General features: G+C 35.5%; 1 protein-coding gene across 18 annotated transcripts in view; it reads left to right on the plus strand.

Moving 5' to 3' along the window:
• The window catches only part of jakmip3 (Janus kinase and microtubule interacting protein 3), a 124,174-nt gene that overhangs the window by 36,951 nt on the left and 64,563 nt on the right, over positions 1-22,660 (plus strand). For all 18 annotated transcript variants that reach the window (XR_005635734.1, XM_039770312.1, XM_039770321.1 and 15 more), the window contains one exon: positions 11,145-11,386. Coding sequence is in view for 17 of the 18 variants with exons in the window: in XM_039770312.1 (XP_039626246.1) it covers positions 11,252-11,386 (135 nt within the window). In the remaining variant the exon portion in view is untranslated. The remainder of the gene's footprint in view (positions 1-11,144; positions 11,387-22,660) is intronic.

Here is a 22,660-nt window from a genome sequence, read left to right on the forward strand (position 1 = left end):
TTTGGAGTCTTTACTAGTGAATAAAAACTTTATTTTAATCCAACACTGAGATGCAAATTTGAACAAAAAACATTCTGAGCAGTGCTAGCTGTAGCTTGAATTGTTTTGAGTGAGAGTTGCCAATGTGTCAAGAGGTGAGATGGTTGTAGTGAAAGGGTGGGAATAAAATAATTTTGCCATGGAGAATGAATTGTGGCCAGCTCTAAACAAGCCTGTTGAAGCTTTCAGCTAGTCCGAATTGCACACAAAAGACAGTGAAGTATGTTTGAGCAAGGTAAAGCCAGTGGAACCTCTAGTAGAGGGCTGCAGTGTTCCTGATGTGCAAATTGGTCATTCGATCTGTGTGTAATGTTTTCCTTAGGATATCTGATTCTAGCTCAAGTGACAGTTTGATCTGCTGGAGTGAATGGTAAGAGCCCTTGGGGTTGAGGCAATCTTATATTGCTGCAAACATCAAACATAGGTATTTGAAAAAGCATGGAAGATTGCCTTTCCTTTCTACATGTTTTTTAGCCTTGGAGAAGATTTATGATCATGCATTCTAGGGTGTCTCATAGAAAGGGCTACCTGAGCCTAGGGTTCTGGTGTCAATGTGGTTTGACACTAGAAAAACTTTTCCTAAGTTTTTGCATTAATTCAACTGATTTAAATTGGGCATAGAGCTCTATAATTGAATACATTTTATGTCATATCATATTAAAGGCAAGATGTTTAAGTGCATCCATATTTTTGACAGCCAAAAATCTGGGGTGTTTAAAATGGCAATTCTGGATGATTTTGTCTTTTTGAGTATGACAGTGGTAGGATGAGAATCAGCACTTGCCAATCTGAGGTCATGTTTGTCCATGCAAGAAAAAAGTAGTTTGCTTGCTGAATTTAAAGAGGATCAACTGCCCAATTAAATTTGTTTTCTTGTTCTAAGATAAGAATGGATTGTGAGATCGGTGATTGACTGGAAATACTGGAAAAATGATTATTTTTCAAGATTGTGTTAGATAAAGTTCGTGTTTTACTGAGCTTCAGCAATGCTTCTGTGTTTAAATTCACCAGTTTTGATTAGTGACTGAAAAGGATGATTTCACAATCAGTTCTTTCTCTGGTAGCTGAACTTAGTATAACAGGGAGAGCAGTGTGACATCTTGGGATGACCTTGACAGAAGCCATTTGAAGAGGACTTCATAATCTTCTATGGGTGCACCCTGGGTGTCACCCATGACAGGTGTAGTAGTCAAGACCCAATTAAACCAGGAACATGCTATAGAGATTTTATTTCTTCTTCCATCAATGGAAACAATTGGGAGAAAAGATTGCTTGAGAAGAGAGAATCTAGTCTGTGCTGCTCATCTTGTAACTGTCATGGCCCTTACCAGAATATGTTGTTGCAGAAAATAAACAATGGGCTAAACAATTATTTTAAAATAGTTAAAGTAATGGGTGCTGTTGTACTGAAATTTTTGCAATTTGGATTAATTGAATGGAATATAAAAATATTGTATACTGTGATTCAGGGATAATCTCACTGGGCGATCTGTTACTATTTAGACACCTGGGTCAAGAGAGCTAACCTATAGAATAAGCTGGTTGCTTTCCAAAGAAAAACTGTGAATGTTAGCATCAGGTGTGAATGCAGATTTCAGATAAATAATGTTCCTAAAAAGCCAGTGGCTTCTGAATGGAACACTTTTGACACCTCAGACCTTTCTCTTTGTTTATCAGATGAAAACTTACTGCTTTAAAATCCTTAATCTTCTTAGTAAGCTAGAACAAGATAAATATTTATTGTTTTTTGATACCTTAATATTTACTAATAAAAATGTGAGCCAGTGACACTAAGATGCCAATGCGTTTTGGCCAACCAATATATTTTGGCCTCTGCTTCCTTTTACCTGAGAAAGCCAGTACTATGCACTTGATTTTGAATTAAATAGTTAAATTAAATATCCTTAATTACCTTTTCTTACTAAATCCGCCAAGGTTGTTACACTCAATGAATTACATACTTTGTATTTAATATGAATTTCAGCAGAAAACCTATGTTCTTATTGGATAGTAGATATTTTCAGGTAAATGTAGATTGTCCGTGAGGTCTGATCAGTGGGGTTATTAAATAATTCATAATATTTCATTTTATAAAATAAAACCAATGGAAACCCAAGATATTGAAATATACGGCTATACTGAGAGGCAATTCATTGTAACTAGACAGTTTGTATGCCTGGTTAGTTAATACATTAATGCAATATTAACAATAAGACTATTTATTGAATGTTAAGGAACTCTTGGCAGGAAAATCCCTTGTTCCTTCCTTGTTAGCATGACCTCCCATAAAGCCATAAATGTTAGGCCAATTTCTTATTCTAAATTGGTCCCATCCTTCTGTGACCCTAAGTTGCACTAAACAAATTTGACGTTAATTTGGATTGGTATATATCAGTGTTAAATAAAACTGCATAAGCAACAAATATAAATCCCCAACATTAGACCCTAATATACAGTATTTGTCAAATGATGAAAATGAGTAGACTTTTATGTTTCTAATCATTGATACATTGATCAATAATATCTAATACTATTAAACTTTATTATGGCTTGGCCTTGCCTATCCATTGGTAAGTCTTAAATTAGTAGTAATTGTATAAAATATTCTGGTGTTACACAGTAACATTCAGTAATCATTTTCAAAAAATTAGCTTTATTCTGTTTTTTTTCTTTTTGTGAAAACATTAAGACATTAAGAGGTAGGTTTAAATTATGTAATCTCTAAACAATTTTAACAGCATCTATCTTCTATCCAAAGTGTATGCTTTTGCAGCTACCACATCGTCTTGAAATGATGGCACCAGCCTTTAGAATGATACTTTTGAAGCATACCACCGTGCCGCCCTGACCAATTCATAAATAATTAAATAATATTTTATTTTTTTTTGGCTTATACAGTTTTCACTAAACAAACCCATGTGGCCTATGTCATGTTATACCTGACAGTGCTGAATAATAAAATAATTTTATAGTAATATTAAATAAATCCTTTACTTATTACAATATAAACAGCTGTTTCTCTCTCTGTCCTATTCAGTAATGTATAATGTCTGCAGATTTTCACTGAAACCAGTTTTTTAATTAGAGGCTAAGTTCTACTTTTGAAATAATCAGTCGAAATACACAGGTTGGCAGAGAAGTCAGCCTTAGTCATAATCAATAGGAAGGCTGAATATGTAGCAAGTACTGGCCAATGAAAGAAAAAGTGTTAAGCATTAGACAAGGCAGTATCCAAGAAAATTGAGTGGGGGCGGGCCTTATACAGGCAGAAAACTGGATAGGAAAGATGTGCTCCGTTTCCAAATTTATTTATTAATGGAATTATCGGTGTGTTACATTTAATTAGCAAAAACATTGGTTTTACCTTTTGGTTCTTTTTAAATCTTAAACATAAAATAAGAAGCTGTACATATCTAGATTTTTATAAGACAAATCATATAGTGTTATGAAATTCTAGATTGGCTTCTTACAGACTTGAGAGAAGAAGAGGATATGGAAATGTAAAGTAGAGAGCCAAACATGCTTAGCATGTGTAGTCTACATCTCAAAATTTGATCTCTCTATGCAGACTTAGTGCATTGTATGAAAAATGTGAAATTAATAAAAGTTGTATAGGAACTTTCGATTATTTATAACATTAGTAGTCTTTATATGAAACTTTAAGTGGCAAATATTATAATGTATTTTCATAGCTGTAGCAAAATGATTATTTCTAAAATACTTTTCTTCCAAATATTAGTACATTATTGCTCATGGTGCAGCATTGTCCCTTAGTGTTCGCTGTCTTACAACCCCTGTAAACTAGGTTAGAGCCCTGGGCAGATCTGTGTTATGTTTGCATGTTCTTGAAGTGCTTATTTATTTTATTTGGAATACTACCATTTTCTGTCATATCATAGGAAAAGAGTACTAATTGTTACTTTCTGACTGATTGTATATTGCCCTATATACAGTACCTGAATGTGTGTGTGTGTAAATGTTGTCTCATCCAGATCAAGTTTCTGCCTTGCATTCTTTGATCTTATCTGAAGTAATGTGCTTGGAAAATGGGTGAATTAATTCAGGTTTTTCTGTTGAAGAAAGTTTCTGAATGGTATTAATAACCATATATATTTTTATATAACTTCAGGACTTACTTATTCCTGTCTTGAAAGTTCTAATTTTGTCTTTGTTTTCCTTGATGTACACAAAATTCACTGTATACCCTTAATGCAATCACAACATTTTATTTTGTCAGAATACAGTATTTATTTGCATAAATCTGATGTAATTTTAGTGCTAGTAAAATAATAAACTGCCTATTGACAACCCTATGTCTGTTTCAGTAAACTAAAGCTAAAATTATTTTGAGTTTAAAGTAGTACAAAATATTTTTCTGAATTTCATTAATATAATTTATATGCATGAAAATATTTTTATCCTTTTCTATATTGAATTCTGCAAGCAAAAGCAGGTGTACATTATCAAATAGAATTATTGCACTAGTAGCAATATTTCTTCTGTTTGGGAATTTTCTGGCTTTCAATCAGTTAGCTGCCTGGCTTCCACTAAACTCCACTTCAGTAGTTTGATTTATTGCCAGCCTACATTGATCTCTTTAGGTAGAAAACAGCATGCAATTACTGCGTTGGCTTAGCTTGACTGCAGTAAACCATTTCAGGTAAAAATTTAAGTTATGTATATTTAATTACAATATTATTTATGAATAAATTGAAATGGGCATTTATATTGTATCATTCAACTTAAAATGCAAAAAATTAACCATCACTGTGACTTTATATCTCATTAGAACTTTACATAAATGTTGTCTGATTTAAAAGTGGTACTTATTATCTGAAACAGGGGTTGAAGTACCAGGTGAACATGGGGACTTGCAGAGCTCTAGACAAAGTACTGTAGGATAGTGGAGAATTATATTAATGTATTAGGACCTCCTTCCCCAGGTCATTGAAGAAAGAACTAGAGAGAAATTTAAGTGGCTTCTCTAAGTTGTTGAAGAGCAATCAGTATACTTATATCCTTGTTCCATCCAGAACTCTGGAAGTGGTTCCTGAGATGTATATAGAAGTACTTTCTGGCTGGGGCTTATAATCCCTTTTTGGTTATGTAAACATTAACCTTGGATTTGGGAGGTCATCTGCCAAAAGGATGAAAGACCAGGGTGTTATGAAGGAGCTGACTGCATTTATACTATAGTCCTTGTGAGGTATTAGGTCTTTGTTAATTTTTCATCTTCCCTTATTAAATTTTTTTCATATATTTTACACTTTTGTCTGCTGGGTATTTATTTGGACTAACTTGTAAGTGCTCCAACTATTCAATATGCATAAATGTAATAATAATTATTCATTTAAATCCAATGTTTTTAATTAACAAAGTTTTTCAGCAAATCACATTTTATACAGTACAATTCAGGAAGATTGTATTTTAGGAATATGGTATAAGTAAGAGCAAAAGCTCAAAACTGTATTAAAAATGTTTTAATAGATCTTGGTTGATCTTACTCTAATATAAAAATTTAAATTGCTATTTTATTCTGCCTAGATTTTAAAGTTGGTAATCATGTTACCTAAATTTATTCATTTATAGTATTGTCATAAGTTACCTTTAATCTCATATTGTTCATTTCACTGTCCATCTGCTTGTCCTTGTGGGAATCATAATGTCACTAGCATTAGCAAATCAAACCAGATTTATATATCTGCCTGCCTCACCTACATGTTAAATTAACTGGTGGTCCTAAATTGGTCCCAGATGGGCACTGAGTCCCTGTAACTCTGAATTGGAATAAGTGGGTCTAAGAATGTTGTATGTTGTGTTGTCTGATGGCTTTAGAAAGGCATTGTTTCCACATTGTAAAGTATAAAATTTAGCTTGAAATGTCCTACTGAATTGGAGATGTTAAGAAAAACTAAGGTTTGCATTGCATTTATGTCAAAACGTGGAAGGTGAAGTGGCTGTTGCAAGAGTGCCTTATGTTCGCTTTTACTCTGTCTAGCCATGTAGGAAGGAAAGCATGGTCAGAACACACAGCCATTAAAGTCAGAAAAAAAAACGCTGTAAATGGAACTGTACAGAAATGACAAACCACAGATTAAACACTCAGTACAACTCTCTGAGTAATGACTTCCATCAGCCATCAGCTATGCAGCTGTAGGTGATCTGTGTTAGATAGACTTGGTTGGCACCAGCTCAAAATAAACTATAAGCTCAACATTTTTTTTAAAGTAAGTGCACATAAATAGCTCAAAATCCATCTCTCTCAGCAGAAATAGGTTAACCCATCTACATTTATTTCCCAAGTTTTATTAACTTTTCTCCCCATATTTGGCATTGTAAATAGGTCTCATTTTATGCTGATTACACTCATTTGTATTTTAAAGTGTCTGTGAAGTCCTAATCAACTAATGAATCAACTACTTTTAATTAAAAAATAAACTATAGGCAAATATGAAAAGGCATTCTGCTTAAGTTTTTTTTTATCATTCTTGTTTGACATTTTCAAAATTAGCCATTTAAATTACCCAGTCTGGCAACTGTAGGGAAGTAGTATGTAACTATATGTTCACACACTTTACTTCTGATGGCAACCATCAGACTGGTGACTTTTACTAAAGTGAAAGTGCAAAAATAAAACATTCTAATAATCACATAGTTTTTGAAATTATGTTATACTGTATATAAGATTATAGGTGGACTATCTGTTGCCTTTTATTATTGTGAAGTTTAATATATTCTGTTTTTCAAACATGTACAAATATTAGCTATTGTGATTTGTTTTTACTGCAAAGAAAACTAAATAGAAGAATGTAAATTAGCACAAAATAATTAGAACAAAAACCTGCAGCCACTGCAGCTCTCCAGGGCCAACTTTGCCCACCCCTGTTTTTATAAAAATATTTTAAGGCTTATTGTTGTAAATGTATTTTTCCAACTACAGGTTAAATTTAATTTGCAAAGCAGAGTATCTTATAGATCTCAGCATAATAGTATAACCTTCATAATCACTTTTTTGCAAACATTAGGTTTAATTCAGACATCTCTTTTAGAACCAGGGTTAATTTTTCTTGGCTGTTGGTGGTTCTTATTTGTTGAAGTGGCTAATAATGCTTCTGTCCTTGGTGTTATTTGCTAATTGATTTAAACTTTTCAAATGACATCTGATACAGTGACTGGTACACTGAGTTTGTGTCTTAGTTTGACTAAGGCTAATGCTTTAGCTGTAATCTACAGATATTGTTGCCACTTTGCCTGTTGCTTATAAACTGGTGAACAATGAGTGCAAACCTTTTAAAATGTTTTTTTTTATTTTTACAACTTCAGGTAATAATGTAAATTTTGTGCAATATAGTATATCAAGACTGAAGTGCTTATGGTATGGCTAGAGGTATTGGAATGATTTTGGAATCCTACTGTATGTATTTTCTCTGTTTTACTGTATCCATGTCAGATTTGCAGCAACCACAGTTGTAAAGTATTATATTGAACAACTCATTTTTGAACCCAATCCAATTGTTTTGTTATGTACTGCACATATACTGTATATAAAATTTAAAATTGTATTATTTATGCTTTTGGGACTTTGGGGCACTGAAAAAAACACACATGCAGTCATTGGTATGATCTGTTGATTGTACAGACCAATCTCCTGGAGCTGTGAGGCAGCAGTGCCAGCCATGGCAACATCAGGCTGTCACACTAATCCAGAATCTATACTAATAAAAGGTAAAGCTCTCACTGACTGACTGACTGACTGACTGACTGACTGACTGACTGACTGACTGACTCACTCACTCACTCACTCACTCACTCACTCACTCACTGACATCACTAATTCTCCAACTTCCTGTGTAGGTAGAAGGCTGAAATTTGGCAGGCTTATTCCTTACAGCTTAATTACAAAAGTTAAGCAGGTTTCATTTTGAAATTCTACACCTAACGGTCATAACAGTCGACAAAGTCCGCCATGTTGAACTTTCTTATTTATGGCCCCATCTTCACGAAATTTGGTAGGCAGCTTCCCTGCGCTAACCGAAACTGATGTACGTACTTATTTCATTGGTATGACGCCACTGTCGGCCGCTATATTGAACTTTCCAACGTCACTAATTCTCCAACTTCCCGTGTAGGTAGAAGGCTGAAATTTGGCAGGCTCATTCCTTACAGATTACTTACAAAAGTTAAGGAGGTTTCATTTAGAAATTCTACACGTAATGGTCATAACGGTCGACAACGTTTGCCATCTTTTCAGTAATTTTCACCAACTTTCTCTAAAATTACAGTTCTTTTTTTTAAAGGTTCCTGAACTTTTACTGCCTACCATATGGTACAGATCAGACTTTACAAGGATGCAGGAGATGTAGATTGGCATATTGCGTGTGTACTGTATATCTAAAATTACAAAATGTATAAACAGCACAAAATGTGTTACTTTGAATGTGTGGTGATACTGAGCACAACATGCTGCACTAGAACCATCTCAAACACAGCCACCCAGTTGTGGTTTCCATAGATAAAAATGTTTAGATTGTGCCAAGAATGCAATAACTTGACAGCTAAGCAGCGTCTATCCAATTGTCATCCTGTCAATAGAAACAACTGACTGTTGGAGATTTCTGCAAGCTAACAAAATGGGGTTACGTAAACAACAGTGCAGTACATTAGTGGTATACATGCAACATGCAAGAACATTCAAACCATAGGAGCCTGTCCAATTTGAGGTTTAGTATGACTAGATTTTATTATTGTCACCTAATTTAAAAAGATTCGTTAAGCAAAAAAACATAGCAAGAGGAAAATGTCTTGTATAGTGACAGTTAACTTCATGTAGACTCATTGGCTGGGTGCTTGAATGACGGTCCCTTAATGCAGTTAGGAAATTTTGGGGCACCAATCGGGTCTTCTCTTTTATTTCCCAGAGACAAAAAAAATCAAGCAAAGGTAACAAAAATAATGTTCACTTGCATTTTTCCCTTTAGCGGGAATTTCAAAGGAAGGTAATAATTACAATCACTCTAGTGGAGCTCTGTCTAGTGGGTTGCTCTGGCCAGTAATGATGCCTCCTTCCTTGATCTTAATCTCTTCACCAGGCAGTTCCTTGGTACTGTGATAAAAGAAGGAGATGATAACATTAGTGGCAGCACCCCCTCATGTTGCGGTGGCTTATCACATACCTCAACTGAGCCTGCGAGAAGGTCCTCTGACACACATGCATGACAACTCAAGAAGTCAACCATATATTCTGCAGATGGTGGTGTAATCCTTGTGCAGCTGCATGGATCAACATCTAAGTGCAATAGGATATTGCATATGTACATAGGTATTGTTTTCCAGTGTGGCAATGGTTGATTTTTTTAGGGTAATCCAATATGTTGTAAGGCAAAGTCTTCCTGGGAACATCTGACATGAGCGGGACTGTTGCTACAATGTGTCTACAGTGGACATCTGCACAAAATCATTGGAAATACAATCACTTTCGAAAGAGCCAGAGGAAAGCATTTGATATCTTACATAGTCTTTTCTTAGAAGAATTCAAGCTGTGCTGAGCTAAAGAGGGACACCTCAAAAACCTGCCATTAAGTGAACCGATGTTTGCTGGGATATAGGTTTTGGTAGCAAATCACAAATTTGATGTGTTACTCTTCAAGGAAGTTGTTTGTGCTTTGTTGTGGGCTTCTTGTATTCCATAATGTTTAAGAATTTGGACCTCGAGAATTCTTGACCAGGAAAACAGAGTTTTCCAACTGTAGGAGACAAATGTATTAGTAGGAAGTGTGACTGATGAAGTTAAAACAGGCTAGTGACAAAATGAGTTAACAGAAGGGAAACAGAATTGGACCACTTAGTTTTATTTCCAGGATCAGAACCATAATCAGCAATAAGAATGATCAAGTCAAGATTACAAAGAGCAACGGCAAGGAGCTGAAGTGAAGAAGTAAGAGCGATACATGATTGCCCAGCCTGGCATATTTATGTATGTAAAAGGGTTTTGAGATTGTAGAGTTGTTAAGAACTACCACCATGTACAGTGTTTTGATAATTTTAAAGTAACAAATTCCACCTAGTATGAAATCTGACATAGAAAATGCAGTTCATGCACACAATAGCCCTTTGAGTTGCAGAGTGGGAGAAGGTGTGGGGTAAATCAATAATAGCACACACAGAATAGCGGAACTATAAACAGCAGAAAATGATTCAAAAGTGCTGTGTCTATAGGAAAATAAATATATTAAATGGTGACATAATGATGTCACATAAAAAACAGGATGTAACAAAAACAGAATGTAAATAATGAACACATAAAAATGAGTTTAATCTAAGATGAGAAATGAAAAAGAATGCTGTACCAAGGCACAGTCACGTCCCTGTGAATCTGACCATAAACACAAGCACTGAAAATAGCTCCCAGTGATTCCCTCCTTGACCCTCCCTCAGATAATGCAAGAAATAGACAGCATTCCATAGTCATTCTTCCACCCTTTCCACCATGCCTACATTCAAACAACTTACTGTTGTGCTCATGCAGTCGTGGGACCACACACTACACATGTCATGCAGCTAATCCACAGGTCAAGGCAGTGATAGTGGGGCTACCCGCTACTTCCCAAAACCAAATGAAACTAAAACCAATTAACAAAGCAGTAGATCACAAGTGAAATCACAGAAATCTCTCTTAAAGAACAGCAAGGATGAGATGCCTTATGAAACCAAAATGTGCACAAATGGATGTGCAAGTAGCTTAAAGATTAGCTTTGGATTGTCAAAGTTCACGTGTTCTGAGTTATGTGACAGCCTGACATAATTTTTCTTTCCTGGAGCCACTGCTTTCCTAGTGTTAGTTGTTGACAAACTAAAACTAGGAAAGAATACAATTCACTGTTACATAGATTGAGTGTACCTCATGAAAAATAAACTAAATAGTTGGTGAACTTGAGAAACTTCTGTACTAAAGTTTTAAGAGGTGGCATCTCTCCACTATAAGAGAGAAGTCACACAGAAGTCTTCATTATATTCTGTAACCAGTCTATTCCTGAATTGATCACATCTTTAAATCCAAGGCAGTACTTATTACAGATTAGATCTCATTGTTTTCTCTCTGTTTTTAGGTGGGAAAGAAAATGTAGCTGAAGGGCAAGAGGAAAAAGAAGCCTCAAGCCTCAAACCAGAGGGTTCTCTGCTTGGGATCTGACCCTCTGGAAAATACCATCTCACAATGTCAAAAAAGGTTACTGGCAGCCGAGCTAAGGGAGAAAAACCTGATGCACTGGCTGCTTTGCAAGCTGCCAATGAAGAGCTCAGGGCCAAACTCACTGACATTCAAATTGAACTTCAGCTAGAAAAGACTAAGGTATGCATCTATTCTTTTACTACTTTATCAGGTGTTTTGATCAAAGGTACTGTTAATTTTTAGCATGTTTGTATGGATTACTAGGTGAATATTGTAAGATTGGATATAATTTTGAAACTGTATAAATGACAATTAATAATGCTACAAAATGTTCCTAGAAAATATTATTGTATTTTTGTAGTATATTATTCTTTAGTTTTTAACCAACTAACAGGTAGTTAACAGATAAAGCTAAGCATGTTTGGGTTCAGCCTGATGGGATGGGAGTCCATCTAGGAAAAGTATTAGTTTCTAGAGGTGTTGGGGATGCCAACAGGATACACTTAACCTGTGGTCTGTGCATGAATCTCAATGTCCCACTTTAATGACAGGTACCCTGTGCCGTAAAAATGGTGCACTCCTTTAGATAAGATGTACAACTGATGTCCTGATTCTCTGTGGACATTAAAGATCCCTGGGAATCCTTTCTAATGAGCAGGGTACATCCCTATGTCCAGGCTAAACTGTCTTCCATGCTGTAGTCATCCTGACCCCTTAATCATCCTCCATCTCTAATTGGCTATCTCTCTCACCCCTTAACCATCTAATAGCTAATGTATGGTATTGGTGCAAAATGGCCATCGTCACATCAACCAGGTGGATGCTGCACATTGGTGGCTGTTGCAGTGGCTCCAACTCTATATGTAAAGCACTTTGAGTAATGAAAAGGAACTATATAAATGTAAAAAATAATAACAATAATATAATTGCATTGTTATTGTCTCTATCTAAAGGCTGATATAATTAATTACCTGAAGATTATTTTTGCATTAAGTAATTATTGCATAGTGGCTGATGTCTTAATGTTAGGTTCATTGATTATAATGATTAATTAGATTTATTGTATTTTGAGGCTAATCAAGCAAATCAATTTCAAATATATGGCACAAGTACTAAAATGATTATGTTACAAAAATATTATTGTTCAGGTAATATAATGGAGATCATTTACACAATGTTTACACTTTACCCTCTATAAGCACTGATTCACATTATGAAAATAAATTATATTTGTTTCCTTTAGAGATGACAAGTTGTAAAGGTCATCTGCTAATCAAAAATGACTGTTGAAATTAATATTAGTATTCTAAAAGTGAGCATGTAGAGTCTGGTGGGAATTTTCTAACATCATTAGAAAATTGTATTCTTTAACACGCTCCAGTATTGAAAGGGTGGTCTACATATTAAATTTATATGTATGTATTGTATTACTCTTCAGGTCAATAGTAATTGTTCTATTTCAAGTTTAGCTGGGTTATGTAGAGGTAGCCTTGATGCTTACTTGTAATTATTGTGTGCTTATTTTCTATAGTTTATATTATGTTTTCTAACAAACATTTGGAATTCTTATATATATAGTTGATTTTTTCCTAAGCAAGTCCAAGGCTAAAGTATAACAAAGCAAAAAATACATTTATATATTTTTCAAGTATTTAAAAAGATTGGAAAGATTTTAAAGCCTTTCTGGACTTGCTTTCCTTAAATGAATTTGCGTCACTAATTCTTATGAAGAGGTGTTTCCTTATGTATATACAAAAACAGCAGTGGATGACACAGATTAAGAATTGCAATCTTCTTAACACTTTCTTCCAGATGATACCTAGAACAGCCAAGATTAAAATGTTAATCTCTGGCATTTATGGGAAACATCCTCCATCCCCCCAACCCCCATTTTCCTTTACTAGTCTTATATGTTACCATTATTTAAATATGTTTTTGTTTTATACATTTTTGTTAAATTATTAAATTAAACAACAAGAAGAAATAGCAAAATTTACAACTTGGTAGTAAAATGTTCACAATGTGATTTGATTTTTGTTTTAGACTTAGCAATATATAACAATCTGATTTAACAAATAACACAACTTAAGTTTTTTCTGTCTTCATTTTAGCATTCACTGTTCTCAAATTAAAACATTGGAAATCATGTCTGACACTCTGTTTGTTCCACAGAACTCAGTTTGTATAGAAGGGAATAATAATTTGTGTTAAAGAGATTTCTGAGGATCTTTGCAAGAGCTGTCAGTACACACAAGGTTAAGCAAGATTGAAAAAGCATTTTCCAGAAAGATCATAAAGAGACAAAATCATAATTGCAGGTGTAATAACTTAACAAGCCTTACTTCAAAACATTTCTTAACATCATTTCTTAAAAACTCAATTTAATATGCGCAAGTCCACTTATGGAGTTCCCCTTTGCCAAACGCTCCAATTTCATAAAAATACATCCATCCATCCATCCATCCATTATCTAACCCGCTGAATCCGAATAGGGTCACGGGGGTCTGCTGGAGCCAATCTCAGCCAACACAGGGCACAAGGCAGGAAACAATCCTGGGCAGGGTGCCAACCCACCGCAGGACACACACAAACACACCCACACACCAAGCACACACTAGGGCCAATTTAGAATTGCCAATCCACCTAACCTGCATGTCTTTGGATTGTGGGAGGAAACCGGAGCGCCCGGAGGAAACCCACGCAGACACGGGGAGAACATACAAACTCCACGCAGGGAGGACCCAGGAAGCGAACCCAGGTCTCCTTACTGCGAGGCAGCAGCGCTACCACTGCGCCACCGTGCCGCCCCTCATAAAAATACAGTAAAACAAAATATTAAACATCATTAATGGCTACTATTAATATATAAGCAAGCATGAAGCCTGTGTCTCCTAAGCAGTGTGGGGAGCATTACTTTTAAAAGTAACTTAGTTACATTACTTATTACTTACAAAAAAGTAACTAGATATGTTATATAGTTACTAATTATAAAATGTAATGTGTCACAAAAGGCACGTTACATTTAATAATGTTGCTTTATTGTTTATTTTTAGAATTTAGCTTTTTTTTCTTTTGTATGAAAACCTGCACATTTGACTGGCCGGCATTTGTTACTAAATTCTATGCCCATATATGAACCTTCATGAAACTGACCAAAAATACCGCCAAATTTGATAATTTTATTATGTTTTTAAAATATATTTAGTCCTTCATGTGCTGTAAAGTAAATAACATCCTTTCTTTTTTACGTCACTGACTTGAGCCCCCAAAGATCTGAACATTCACTGGTATGCCGTCTGATCGCACTGTTTCAACATATGTATAACACATTTTTTTCACTGTTGAAATAGTACTATGTCAGTGACTGTTGATTTTACTCAGTTTTCCTACAGTACATGCCCATACAGTTTTTCTTGTCTTTGGCATCTATACGTAGCTTCAAAAACAACATGCTGTAAATGAAATGCCTTGCAATATACAGTAAGTGAAAAGAATAATGGGGTTCTATTGTGCTATCAATTTCTATCAAAAAACATGACAATTCCAGGTGACCCAAAACTTTTGACTAGTAACATATAAATAATTATTTTATTTCTTCTTGTCACATTTACATGAAAATTTAAATAATTTTCAAAGTGGTTGGTTATATCCACATATATTTGGCATCCTGCATTTCTTACATGAATTAACAAATTTCCATTGGGCTGGGTAGTTGACAGGATAATCTTGAGGATTTGTAAATCTTAAACTATTTCCTTTTATGGTTTAAATTAATCCTATTAGGTAGTCTCCCATTAAGTAATACGATAGCATAATAATTCAGCTTTTTATTAAATAAAAATCCAAAAAGCTCCTTGAAGCTGGCAGAAAATGTCTTAATTGCTTTTGGAAATATTTCTTTGATGATATTATGTGGCCATAAAGATCATCATTTGTAATTTCATAATCCAAACCTACACAGATGCTTATAAACATTAAGTAAGAAAAGAACACTAAACATTAACACAGAAATTTTTAATACAGAATATCGCTTTCTTTTAAAATAAAAGTACACCAACATAAACATTTACACAATTATAAACAAAACATATACAATGAGAGATTATTATTGAAAATGCACTAATCTGTAAATCTACAGTAGCTCTGTTGTTATGTTTTCATTGTGCTGTACTAAAAAACATGTTCTAATTACTTAGGTTCTAGACTTCTTATATTTTTTGTAATGTTCACACTTTCAAGAACCTATCCGATGGAATTATAAGTGCACAAATATGAAACCTTTTTATTTCTTGATAATTCTGCTACCAAATACATGTGTGCCTTTTACTGAGCTGATTTTGCAAATTAAACTTAAAACTTATATTTTTATTCGATTTCAATTTTATAATATTAGTAATTCAGTCTGATTGATTCACACAAGTTAAGTCCATAGTAGTTTTCAGATAATCATATTCCTACATGGTGGTTTATTTAATAAGAATCTGACACTTCATCCTCTCTAAGAGAACTCTTTCTAATTCTTGATGAATATTAAATATGGCAAATAATGAACAACGTCAAGCTTCATCATTAAATGTTTGTTATACATCTCTAAACCTTGTGATGAATACTGTAGCAGTTCATCAGTTTTGTACTTAGCAGATAAATAAACTTAAACCCAGCTGTCTTTTATTGGACATGTATCTCTGTGTTGAAAGATTGTAAGACGGATGTGAAGAGTGCATTTAAATAACCTTTCAGCCACTTATTGTGTATTATTCAACATGCTCCCGTCAAACACACACATGCATGCAAACGCCTTTACTTCGTATTGATTGATATTTGGGTTTCAGTTTTCACACATTGACAGCAACATGTAAATTGAACAATTTCTTTTTCTTTTATTTTACTCTTGAATAAAAGCACACTTGTTTTGTTATACCTTTTGTGAAAGTGTTTGTTTGTTATTTGGAATTCAGTCTTCACACATTACACACCTCACATCAACATTTTGTCGTTATTACTATAACATATGAAAAATATTTCTGTTTTAGTTATGTGTTCAGTATTTCTTGCCTCTTTACAGTTACATAGATCGTTGCAGACACAGAACACACATGAAATGTATATATTTCAAAAAACGATATACAGTACAGACTTCAGCTGTGAGAACTTTTGTGTCTGACTTTAGCTACCTCGGTGGGGGATGGGATAGCAGGCTGCCTGCCTGTGGACGATTGACACATGCAGTGATGAACTGGCGCTAGTAAATTTAAGGTGGCCTGATAAATGGTAAATATTCTAAAAAAATCTCTGCACACTGCAGAAATTCCTTAGGACTGGAAGCTTTAAAATATTATTACATTATGTCAAAAGGGTAATCAGGGTGATCCAATTTACTATATCCAAGTTAATATATGCTTAACATGCTCATGGGTAAACTAATGAAAGCAATTAAAAAGAACTTCAAACAAATTAGTAAAAGGTGTATTAGCAATTATGTTTTCAGAGGGGAACATTGTTTTCCACTAATATGATTGAATTCTGTAAGACAGCAACAAATCTGTATTATCAGAGAGCTGTGTGTGATATTATTTACCTTCATTTTCAGATGGTTTTTGATAATGTACCATATGAGAAGTTAGCTACCAAAAATTAATGAAATGGGTAGTCATTATGTAGTGTGGAAGATGCAAGCTTCACTCTTAGTTTAAGTGAGAGAATGCCAAGCATTTTTATTTAAAAATAATAAAAAGAACTGCAGGGTGATTTACATGCAATGAACACACAAATCCTATTCTGTGACTGTCACAGGAAACTTTTTATAACATGGCCCAGGTTGGTACATGACATGTCCAGCACATAACCCCTTAGGCAAAATATTAATATTACCGATCAATTGAATTAAAAAAAGTGTTCCATATCAGTAAAATTTGTGTTTGTGTGAAAGCTTAAAGGGTGTGTTTTTGAAATGGACAGTTAAATATCCTGATCAGTAAAAACCCAATAACATCAAGGCTTGCCCAAACAGCTAGAACAAAGAATTTATAAAGATTCACAAAATGCAACCAGACATGTTTCAATGACTGTGGACAGCTTCTTGCTTCAAGTTTGATGTTCTATCATAACAGGTAGTTATAAAATTAGTTTAAGCATCAGTGCCAGAAGGTTATAGTGAGCATTTTCATATTTAGGTTATATTAAAAGTGGTATCCTTCAGGGATCAGTGCTAGAGCCAGTACTCTTTTTAATATACATAAAATATATGGGTATGAATTTAAACAAGTTGGTCAAGTTTGCAGATGATATTAAACTGAGGAAATGCACATAATTTGGAATCACCTGAATCATTATAAAGGGACCTAGAAAAAAGTTCTGAAGTAGTGTCTACAGTTTTGGTTTTCATATTACAGGAAAGTCATAGCAGTGCTAGGCAAAGTTCAGGGAGTTCAGTGCTAGCCTTAGTAAGGGACTTAGGTTCTTCATCAAGAACATAGAGACACTATTGGAAATTTGTTAAGGGTAAATTTCAGACAGATCTTCTTCTTCTTTTGGCTGCTCCCGTTAGGGGTCACCACAGCTGATCATCTTTTTCCATATTCTCCTGTTGTCTGCATCTTGCTCTGTTTCTCCCACCACCTGCATGTCTTCTCTCACCACATCCATAAACCTCCTCTTAGGCCTTCCTCTTTTCCTCTTACCTGGCATCTCCATATTTAGCATCCATTTCCCTATATATCCAGCATTTCTCCTCTGCTCTTGTCCAAACCAGCACAATCTTGCCTCTCTGGCTTTGTCTCCAAACCTGAGCTGACCCTCAAATGTACTCATTTCTAATCCTGTCCATCTTTCTCACACCCAGTGCAAATCTTAAAATCTTCAACTCTGCCACTTCCAGCTCTGTCTTCTGTTTTTGGTCAGTGACACCATCTACAACCCATATAACATAGCTGGTCTCATTGCCGTCTTATAGATCTTCCCTTTAAGTCTTGCTGATACCCATCTGTTAGAAATAACTCCTGACACTTTTCTCCACCCATCCCACCCTGCCTGCACTCCCTTCTTCACTTGTCTTCCATGCTCCCTGTTACTTTATACTGTAGATCCCAGGCATTTAAACTCATCCATCTTTACCAACTCTGCTCCCTGCATCCTCACCACTCTTCTGACCTCCCTCTCATTTACACACATGTATTGCGTCTTGTTCCTACTGACCTTCATTTATCTTCTCTCTAGAGCATATCTCCACCTCTCCAGGGTCTCCTCAACTGGTTCCTCACTCTCGTTCCAGATCACAATGTCATCAGCAAACATCATAGTCCACAGGGACTCCTATCTACCTGTCCATCACCATTGCAAATAAGAAAGGGCTCAGAGCCAATCCCTGATATAATCCCACCTCCACTTTGAAAGCATCCATCACTCCAACTGTAGACCTCATCATTGTCACACTTCCCTCGTACATATCCTGTACAACTCTTACATACTACTCTGCCGCTTCTGACTTCCTTATATAATACCACAACTGCTGTCTGAACATCCTGTCATATACTTTCTCTAGATCTACAAACATGTAATGCAACTCCTTCTGGCCTTCTCTATACTTCTCCATCAACACCCTCAGAGCAAACATTGCATCTGTGGTGCTCTTTCTTGACATAAATCCATACTGCTGCTCGCTAATCATCACCTCACTTAATCTAACTTCCACTACTCTTTCCCATAACTTCATATTGTGGCTCATCAGTTTTATCCCCCTGTAGTTACTATAGCTCTGCACAATCCCTTTATTCTTAAAAATCTGTACCTCTACACTTCTTCTCCACTCCTCAGGTATCCTTTCACTTTCCAAGATTGCATTAAACAATCTGGCTAAAAACTCCACTGCCGTCTCTCTTAAGCACCTCCATGCTTCCACAGGTATGTCATCTGGACCAATGGCCTTTCCATTCTTCATCCTCTTAATAGCTGTTCTTACTTCATCCTTGATAATCTGTTGCACTTCCTGATTCACTATCCCCAAATCATCCAACCTTCTCTCTCTCTCATTCTCTTCATTCATCAGCCTCTCAAAGTACTCTTTCCATTTGCTCAACACACTTCCTCTGTGCACTCTTCTGTACTTCCCCATTTCACCACCAGGTTTCCTTTTCCTCCTTCCTCTGTCCGGATGTCACACCAAGCACCCTTCTTGCTGTCACCCTTACTACTTCTGCTGTAGTTGCCCAGCTGCATGCTAATTCTTCATTGCCACCCAATGCCTGTCTTAAATCCTCCCTGAAGTCAACTTTTCAGTCTTCCTTTTTTAACTTTTACCATGTGATCCTTGGCTCTGATCTCACTCTCCTCCTCTTCTTGATCCCCAGTGTCATCCTACAGACCACCATCCTGTGCTGCCTAACTACACTTTCCCCTGCCACCACTTTGCAGTCTACAGTCTCCTTTAGACTGTTCCTTCTGCATAGGTTATAATCTACCTGTGTGCATCTTCTTCTACTCTTGTACGTCACCCTATGTTCCTCCTCTTCTTCAAATACATATTCACCACAGCCATGCCAATCCTTTTCACAAAATCCACTTCCATCTGAACTTCTGCATTCCTCTCCTTGACACCATACCTATCCATCACCTCCTCATCTCCTCTGTTCTCTTCACCAACATGTCCATTGAAATCTGCTTCAATCACCACTCTCCCTCCCTTCGGTACACTCTCCACTTTTTCATCCAACTCACTCCAGAAATCATCTTTCTCATCCATCATACATCCAACTTGGGGAGCATATGCCCTAACAACATTCATCATCACATCTTCAATTTTCTGCTTCATAATCATCACTCTGTCTGACACTATTTTACCTTCAGAATAACCCCTACCTCATTTCTGTTCCAATCCACACCATGATAGAACAATTTGAACCCACCTCCAATACACCTAGTCTTACTTCCCTTCCATTTAGTCTATTGCAGACACAATATATCAACTTTCCTTCTGTCCATCATATCAGCTACTTCTCCCCCCTTACCAGTCATACTGCCAGCATTCAAAGTTCTAACCCTCACTTCAACTCTCTTTACCTTTCTCCTTTCCTCCTGTCTCTGGACATGCCTTTCCCCTCCTCTTCTCTTTCTTCGGCCAACAGTAGTCCAATTTCCACCAGAACCCTTTTGTTACTGCATTTTTAAAGTTATTATTTGGTTGAACTTTATGGCAGTGTTTTCCTCTGGATTAGAGTAGCCTACAGGAGTGCTGCCTTTCACAGTGTTTTAACTAACATTTGATATAATTTTTAGAATGAATTATGATAATTTTTGACTAGGTTTTGCTTCACTTATATTCTAAAATGGATGATTGCACCTACCATTGCTTTTGTCAGTCATCTTAAAAAATGAGATTAACAAATCAGTTAATCTCAGCTACATACTTTTACTACATATGCAAACAAAAGAACTGATTAAGGTGTTTTTCTACTAAAGTGTATCCCTGTAAATAACTTTCATACTTGCTCAATATATTTCTAACCATCCTTATGATGCCTATTGTGTTTTATTTTTATGTCTTTGTATTCTGCTGTTGATATTTTATTGCATTTTATACCTGGCATAGGAATATTTTGTTCTGAGTGGAAATGGGACCAATGTGTGAAACATCTGGAATTAAACTCATATATTATCTTTTGTGTCAAGGTTTAGGTGAGGAATATAAACAAAGTGAAGGAAAAAAAAATGAGAGAGTATTGAGTGGAAAGCCTCCATAAAAGTAAAGCCACCTAAGTATAATTAAGCAATTAATCCTAATGCATGAAAAGGGATTATGTACCAAATCCTTCCAAAGGAAGTTTCCTTTATTAAAACTACAAAATTTGTGTTATCACAGTTCATTTTAAAAATGATTAAAACCAGCAGATGAATGACTCCTGATGGGATTAAGGTAATTTTGTTAGAGAAAATTTAAAATTGCTCTGATGAGAAGTTTTTTTTTAAACTTTGGTTGCCATATAATATAAAAGGTTGTGTGTGAAACTAGGTAAAATAATGAGAATGAGTTCCTCATGAACAGTTTTGCGCTTTTGATGTGTGTCTTATTGTTGAACAAGACTATTTTAAACAGTTTTAACATATGTGAGAAATCAGTATGAAATACAACGATCAAAATTTTGCAGGAACAAAGTAAATTAGCATTCTGACAATGTTAAATATGCTTGCCTGTTAAGTTCTTCTTTAGCTGAGCAAGTTAGATCACTTAACTCAATTTATTTTCAATGCATTACTCTTTACTGAGTACAGGCTCAGTGTATGTGCACAAATCAGCAACTCCAGTACTTTAACAGAAAATTGTTATACCATGTAGCATTTCCAAAAATGAACACACAAGCAGTATTACACACAGTAAAACAGAAAATGAAAAAAGCCCATTAAGATTACAAATAAGATATGGCTATTTGACAGATGGATAAAAACAATAATTCCAGTTAGAAGCATTAAATAAACTTCTGGTCAATTAAAGAAAAACACAGATAAATTCATACAAATTTGTATCTGTGGAGACACACTACAGCAAATGCTGAGCACAAATGTGAACTCTTCAACCATGGTGTAAGAACTGTGATATAGAGGAATATTTCAGACAAAATTAAAAAATAAATAAATAAGAGTACTGTGAAATGTGAGCACAAATAAATAAATGTCATATATTGTAAGCGGGTGACGCCTCATTACCACACCAGTTCCGATCCCCAGCAGGCCTGAACTGATTGGCTCTCTGGTGGTTTTGACTTCTCTGGGGATGCGGCTCCTGAGAACTTTCCCCCGTCTCCTTCCTATGAGCAGCTACAGCAGAGCTATTCCTGTGGAGAGCAGAAAGAAGTCCTGTCCGTTGTTCCAGAGCTGCGAAAAAAAGTTTTTTACGGTGGCTGGAGTGCCAATCCTGCCACCAACCCCCAAGTTTTCCCAACAAGCTGGAGGACCATTTGCAGGGTGAACACAGTTTAACATCATACATAGGACACACATCCAAATCTGTTCCTCGGAGAGTATCTGTTGGGGCGTGTGATGATGCAATTGTGACCTGCTGGGCTGGCTGCTTTGAGCACCTGTTTAAAGCCAACAAACCTGGACAAGGTGCCAGTCCATCACAGGGCATGCCCACTGGGTGTAATTTATAGTCACCAATTATCCTAACACACATAGAAATCTTTGTGATGTTTGAAGATAACTAGAGTGCCTGTGGAAGACCTACGCAGACACAACGAAGTGTGAGAATTGAACTTAAAATGTTTAAAAGCAATCATCGAGTATTTTTATTCTTGTATGAGCCTATAAAAATATGTTGTGTTTTTGCATTTAACATATTGTTTTCACTTAATATTTTGATTAGAGAAAACGAAGTGCAAGGATTCTGTAACAGCAGCAAAAGGTGGCACAATTGCAGTGCCCAAGAAAATTAACATACAGAATGGCATGCAAAGAAGTTGTATA

The sequence above is a fragment of the Polypterus senegalus genome, chromosome 1, assembly GCF_016835505.1.
Source record: "Polypterus senegalus isolate Bchr_013 chromosome 1, ASM1683550v1, whole genome shotgun sequence".
Lineage (NCBI taxonomy): Eukaryota > Metazoa > Chordata > Cladistia > Polypteriformes > Polypteridae > Polypterus > Polypterus senegalus.